Source organism: Papaver somniferum, unplaced genomic scaffold (assembly GCF_003573695.1).
Source record: "Papaver somniferum cultivar HN1 unplaced genomic scaffold, ASM357369v1 unplaced-scaffold_75, whole genome shotgun sequence".
NCBI classification, from domain to species: Eukaryota; Viridiplantae; Streptophyta; class Magnoliopsida; order Ranunculales; family Papaveraceae; genus Papaver; species Papaver somniferum.
Genome location: NW_020650415.1, coordinates 1608901 through 1615559, shown reverse-complemented (window position 1 = coordinate 1615559; position 6659 = coordinate 1608901). Strand labels below are relative to the sequence as shown.

The following is a 6659-nucleotide window of genomic DNA, read 5'->3' as shown; positions in this document are numbered from 1 at the left end:
TTGCTCAAGACTCTTTAGTATGGCAGCCTAGTAAGTTTGGTGACGTGACTGCTAAGGAAGCTTACAATTGGCTGTTGTCTAATAAGGAAACCTTAAACCCTAAATGGAAAACAACTGTTGCTGCAGATACCCAAGCCATGGTCTTAATTTTGCTTTGTGATTGTAAGAATTTTTGTATTGGAAAATTAAAGCCATACGCAAACAATTGAGGAATCATGTATAGCGAAAACCTCCCAGCTAGGGCCGCAATTTCGTCATTTTGTCCAAAGAATTTCAAGATCGGTTCTGCCCAAATGTAGAGCGGTAATATACATAAACACATTGTATTGAGTATGATCCATGAACGTTGCATATACACTCCTAACATATGTAATTTTCCTGCTCCAAATGCTTGACCACATAAGGTTTCTAATGCACTCCCCATCCCTAGCTGCAACATCCAAATATTGATCATATATCACGGGTGACATGTCTGACCCTCGAATTGGGCTAGTAATTAAAAAATGTAAAATGAATGCATTCTATCTATATGTATATTGGTTTCAAATAATCAGAAACATACCATAATTCCGAAAGCGAGTCCTGCAATGACCATGTTCTCAGTAGAAAAAGCATCGAGTTCAAGCGTAGTAAGATGTCCGGCAAACACTTGTGTCAATCCTCCAAGTGAGTATTGAGCGACGTAAGTAAAGATGGCAGGCGCAGCTAAGCTCCATAGCTTTCTGTTCTCGACCTTAGCTTCCTTACAGAATTGACCAAAATTCTTGATTTCGTCTATATCCGGTTCTTCACCATGTAGCAACGGATTCTTCAAATCCTCATTGCCCATAATGTTCTTCTTTCTTGTTTTTTGTTTAAAATTCCCTCAATGGTTTGTAAATTAGAGTACTTATATATGATTGCTGGGCTCTAGAGAGGAGAAGCTCGTGAAGATAATTTGATCTACGTTATTGAAAATCTTAAGCTCTGGTGACTTGTAGTTAAGCTCTGGTGACTTGTAGTTGTCTGCATTTTGGCAGGCTTATAAAGGTCATAGTTTAAATGGACCACTTTCTTAGACTAGTCACTTGTCCGTGTGTAAGGAAAAATATAATTTAAAGATGCAGCAGGCCAAGCTAGGAACAGCAGAATCGAGAACAGTGTGTGCCCACCATTGTATCGTTCAAAGATTGAAGAAGTAGTTTTTCTTTCTTGCACGGTTGTTAATGGAGCCCTTTTTTCTTTACTGATTTTTTCATCTTTTTTTGTTTCTAGATTTAAGTCCTCTCATGTTTCTGTTTTTCTTTTCTTTTATTAAGTTCAATCCAAGAACAACGATGAGAGTTCCAAAGTTGTGAAGTTCAATCCATGAACCTCCGTTGAGTATCTAATAATACCTAACTGTCATCAGTCCCGGCCAACTGTTCATTGTTAATGCAGTCTATAAACCACAAGTTGGCTCTAGTCCCATCTCATTGGTTGACGACTTATCGCTACAAACGCAAGTGCAACAATGACCACATATCTCTCGACCCCGAAAACAAATTCCTGACCCCCAGCAAATCTATATAAATCACAATATCAACCCACATACCACCGCAAGATAGCATCTTTCCACTATTATAATCGTGGAAATTGAGAGTTTATAGCACCTATCTCCTTTTAAATAAATAAAGAATTTCTCCGGCTTTATCCATTTCAAATCATGAAAAAAGAAACTTTTTACAGTAGTAGCACTTCATTGGACATTATGCACAATGCTTTCCGAAAATGCAATAGCAAATCTAGATGTGCAATTCCTTTCATGTATCAAAAGTGATGTGTGTATGCAATCACTTTCATGTATCAAAAGTGATGTGCATCAAAAAGTGCTTTAGGTACATTTTGGTTCGATTAAACAATGCAATATTGAATTTATGGTTGATGCATCTTCAGTGTATTAGATTTATTTACAGTGCTTGAAAGAGCCAATAGCCATAAAGAAGCAAAACGATACGGTCAATTGGCGGCACAAATATGCTATTGGGGCATCAAAAGTCACTGTTTCGTATATTTTGGTTTCTTCCTTTCTAGCATGCTAATACTTTAAGGGGAGGAGTTTTGTTTAAGAGGCCAACTAATGCACCTGAAAACCAGCGCGCAGTCTCAAATAACAAAAGGAGGGATGAGCAGAAGGTTTATGACATGTTAAATAAGTTCTTTTCCAAATTCTTGTCTCGGGGGATAGAAGGAGCTTGAGGGTTCTCAAGGCGTGTAAAAAAGTTAATGAGGCTGCGAAATTTATGTCTCTCCAAACATGGTGTATACGTATATTTACAACATATATAGCGGTCCGGGAAATATTTCTTTCAGAATTTTCCATTCATTTTGGAGTAAAAACCAACATTCATGTACAATATGTACCCTTGAAATGCTTGATAATATGCAAAGAAAACATAACCTTTTTATGTGAAGGGCCCATATTATAATACCAAATTATGCGTACCTTTTTTGGCAACAACCAGCCATATGTACACACCTCTCTGAACTCAGGATTAACTTTTAAGTTGAAAAAAGTAAGGCAAAAGAAATTATTATACCAATATCGAGTTCACTGCATTTCAACCTTAACAGTCAAGTTAAATTTTATAGAAAATATTATTCAGAACATATATGAAATTTATTTATTTTTTCATTATTTTCTTAATATGCATGTAAAATCATGTTAACTCATACTCCCCTTTTTCACTTTAATCTCTTTTTTCTAATCTAGGTGAAAACTCCAAAACCTCATCTAAATTGTAACTGAGGGAATATAAAGGGTCTCTGCCACTATGTTAGCTACTTCAGGAATCGCTGATAGCTGCTATCCAGCGTGTCAAGGAGCAAGGTTGAAGTAAAACATAATGTTTTTATAGTTAACAACAATTAATTAGAGGTATCACCATTATAACACTCATCCAGATCACTAATTAGAGTTTTAGCACCAACAAATCACAAACCATATACATAGGCATAGATACTTGTTTCTGCTAGTCTCGTCCTCCAGTTTGGTTATTGCCAACGGTTGAGGCAGATCTGTAGCCCTCTGGGCCTTAGATTATAATAAACAAACAAATAAATAAACGATAGTAAAGAGTAGTATATAAGACCTCAGTTCACAAATAACCCAACTTAGGATCAGCACTGATTCCAGCTCCATATGTCAGTGGAAGATTCACATAAGCACACTAATCACACAATTTACTAGTACTAAAAGGTCAGGAATCATCAGAAGCTGCGACTACTAGCACTGGTACTAGTCCATTTTTGTACTAGTGCTAATCATGAAAAATAATACGTCTAGTACCTTGGTCATGTCTTCTTTCTTAACTCTGAGATGCGGTGCTCCTGACGTAGCTACCTCTGGTCTCATTTCCTCCATCCCAACCACTGAACTTGTATTTGTAATATCCATTTTCGTATTTTTCCTTCAAACCCAATCCAAAAGAAGTAGCAAAACAAAATCTAGCTCTCTTCCACTACCACCTGGACCGGCTGTCTCGTGGCCGATCATTGGTAATATCCCAGACTTGTTTCACAAAAAGCCCGCATTTCGATGGATAGACAAACTCATGAAGGACATGAATACCGATATTTTAAGTGTTCGTCTAGGAAATGTCCATATAATTCCAGTGACTTCACCTGAGATTGCTAGAGAATTTTTGAAGAAACAAGATGCTACATTTGCGACAAGGCCTATCACAATGGGTACGGAGTATTCCAGCCGTGGGTTCTTATCAGTTGCCGTTGCACCATTAGGAGATCAATGGAAGAAGATGAGAAGAGTGGTGGCTTCTGAACTTATGTCCCCTTCCAGACTCAGATGGCTTCTTGACAAGAGATCAGAGGAAGCCGACAACCTTGTTCGATACATCTACAACCAATGCATTGATAACAGCACTACTAATTATGTTGGTGGAGTTGTGAACATAAGGACAGTATCTAGAATGTATAGTGGAAATGTTATAAGAAAATTGATGTTCAATATGAGGTATTTTGGTATAGGAAGAAAAGATGGAGGTCCTGGTGTCGAAGAAGAAGAATACGTACAAGCATTATTCAATGTTCTATCTCTACTCTATGCATTCAGTGTAGCAGATTTTATGCCTATTATAAGATGGTTAGATTTAGATGGTCATGAAAAGCTCATGAAGAAAGCATCAAAGATTGTTAACAGTTACCATGATCCTGTTATTGATGAGAGAATCAAGCAATGGAGATCAGCTGATGGTGATAGATTCATCAACAAGAAACAACCACATGATCTCCTTGACGTTCTCATTTGTCTCAAGGATGCCAATGGGAACCCTTTGCTATCGACTGAGGAAATCAAAGCTCAATCAGCGGTAAGATTTCATATAAAATCATAGTACATGAATTGACATACGTGTACGTTTACTCTACATGCATGGATTCTTTAGTGTACGTGTACGTTTACTCTGCATGCATGACCGGAAATTTCCATATAACTTCCATAAGAGCTTGGAGTGTTTAATTTATTATGGGGTTTCTTATTTATGTATAGGATTTGATATATGCATCAGTAGACAATCCATCAAATGCAGTTGAGTGGGCACTGGCAGAGATGATCAACCAACCTGAAATGCTTCAAAAAGCGGCGGAAGAAATCGACAGGGTTGTCGGGAAAGACAGACTTGTGCAAGAATCAGATTTTCCGCGTCTAAATTACGTCAAGTCATGTGCTAGAGAAGCATTCCGTCTACACCCAATTGCTCCATTCAACCTACCACACGTCGCAATATCAGATGCAGTCGTGGCCGGGTATTTCATCCCAAAGGGAAGTCAGGTACTTCTAAGTCGCCCAGGACTTGGCCGTAATGCTAAAGTGTGGGATGAACCGCTGAAGTTTAAACCCGAGAGGCATTTGGATGGCTCGGGTGAACAGGTGGGAGCTGGTGAGAACGATCTTTCGTTTTTTTCTTTTAGCACTGGACGGCGTGGATGCATGGGTGTCCCGCTTGGGACGTCAATGACAGTGATGTTATTGGCTAGGCTTCTTCAAGGATTCAGCTGGAGTGCACCACCAGGAGAGTCAATCGGACTCAGTGAGTCGTGTCATGATCTGTTCTTGGCTAAACCACTTTGTGCTCTTGCCAAGCCACGGCTGCCCATGCACCTTTACCCGACTGTTTAATAGTTTCTTCTCATGTTCATGATAAAAGATATTTTAAATTATTTAGCATAAATAATTGATTTACCTTAAAACAAATTATTTTCAAAGAATGGAAAAAAAGAAACAAGAAGGATTTTAAAAAATAAAAAAAGGAAGTATTCTCATTTGGTTTTTGCTTTAAGAAAAGAAAAAGGGAATTATTCAGTTTTTTTTTTCTCGTAATTGTTTTTTTTTATAATTTTTTGTATCTTCTTGTTAAAAATTCATAAGGATGCACTGTAATTGGTTGGTTGAGTTTTGGAGAGATTATTGATTGCTTATTTATTTTTGTTTTGTATGTATTGCAATATATTTCTTGTGTTCATTCAATTCATGAAATTTGAACTTTATTTTTATCTTTCTTTTTTTTATCAAACTATAATTTCATTTCAAGTGTTTACTTGATGGTTTTCAAGAAAAACAAATAAAACATAACATAAAACAAATATAAAGAAATATGCAAAACTCAAATAAATTGCAAAGAGAAAGAGCAATTCACATACGATAGCACCCAAATCTTGTACTTTGAGATTGGATAAGAAATGATATTTAATATTATAATTCAACTATTTTGATAGATATCCGTCTTTCAAAAGGGATGCTCTTATGACAAGAGAGTGATTTGGGCAAAAATTCTTCATGTGCAGCGAACCACCCGAAGCCCTAAATCTATTTTTCTGAAGATGAAGAACTCGAACTTTCTCTTGCCGAATCGCCGATATATCTTTATGAAGAAAACCAAATACGAACAAATCGATAGAAAGAAACAACATAAAAGTGCAGATAAAAAAGATCTAATAGTGAAGATAAAGATCGCTTTATTAAACTAACGAAAAATAGCTCCTAAGTCGAAATCTATTATTTCTAATATTGCTAAAACCAAGAAACCTTTCCTCGTACATAGAAGACCAAGAAGAAGTTAATTTTTTCCAAGTTTTTGAGAAGTGGAAAAAAAAAAGGATTAAAAATAATACAACTTTATATTAATCAAAAGAGGAATATTGTTTGTTTACGTACCATTTCATTATTATGTCTCGATGTGAGGTTTGAATCCATTATATCTACTTCATTAGAATACGAAGAGATTTTACCAATAAATTGCTACCTTCCTAATAGGGTTTGGGTAGATGCAGTTATTCCACGTATAAACACTACCTGCACTCTTTGCAACGGCGGTGAGGAAACTCTAACCCATCTTTTTCTATCTTGCAACTTTGCCAAACAGGTTTGGATACACTTAAACTTTAGTATGGATTACGTGATTGAAAATAGTACTACTTTTCATGATTGGTTAAATACTTGGTTCTCAAATATTGATAGAAATGGTTTTGTGCTGAATTGGCCTGAATTTTGCAGCATCATTACCTGGCACATCTGGAAATCCAGATGCGATTGGGTTTTCAGGATGAAAAAACAAAAAAATGCGGACACAACGCACAAGATAGTCAAATTCATAAATAGTATTTCTAGTACTGCTGCCCCAAAT

At 36.6% G+C, this 6659-nt stretch overlaps 2 protein-coding genes across 2 annotated transcripts; one reads left to right on the top strand and one right to left on the bottom strand.

Moving 5' to 3' along the window:
* Window positions 1-974, bottom strand: LOC113344185 (protein DETOXIFICATION 33-like). Its single transcript, XM_026588200.1, has 2 exons — window positions 563-974; window positions 1-430 (listed from the first exon to the last, which is right to left on the bottom strand). Exons 1-2 carry the CDS (start codon window positions 827-829, stop codon window positions 62-64), a joined length of 636 nt encoding a protein of 211 aa, XP_026443985.1. The 5' UTR covers window positions 830-974; the 3' UTR covers window positions 1-61.
* Window positions 975-3160: 2186 nt separating this feature from the next.
* Window positions 3161-5467, top strand: LOC113344184 (phenylalanine N-monooxygenase-like). The gene is made up of 2 exons (XM_026588199.1): window positions 3161-4346; window positions 4526-5467. The coding sequence occupies exons 1-2, from the start codon at window positions 3285-3287 to the stop codon at window positions 5153-5155; spliced, it is 1692 nt and encodes a 563-aa protein (XP_026443984.1). The 5' UTR covers window positions 3161-3284; the 3' UTR covers window positions 5156-5467.
* The last annotated feature ends 1192 nt before the right edge of the window (window positions 5468-6659 follow it).

Excerpts from the sequence above, each read along its gene's own strand:
- LOC113344185 (XM_026588200.1), bottom strand. The coding sequence starts at position 829 with ATGGGCAATGAGGATTTGAAGAATCCGTTGCTACATGGTGAAGAACCG. Across the intron at positions 431-562 it reads GACTCGCTTTCGGAATTATG|CTAGGGATGGGGAGTGCATT; the intron begins GTATGTTTCTGA and ends TGGATGTTGCAG.
- LOC113344184 (XM_026588199.1), top strand. The coding sequence starts at position 3,285 with ATGAAAAATAATACGTCTAGTACCTTGGTCATGTCTTCTTTCTTAACT. Across the intron at positions 4,347-4,525 it reads AAATCAAAGCTCAATCAGCG|GATTTGATATATGCATCAGT; the intron begins GTAAGATTTCAT and ends ATTTATGTATAG.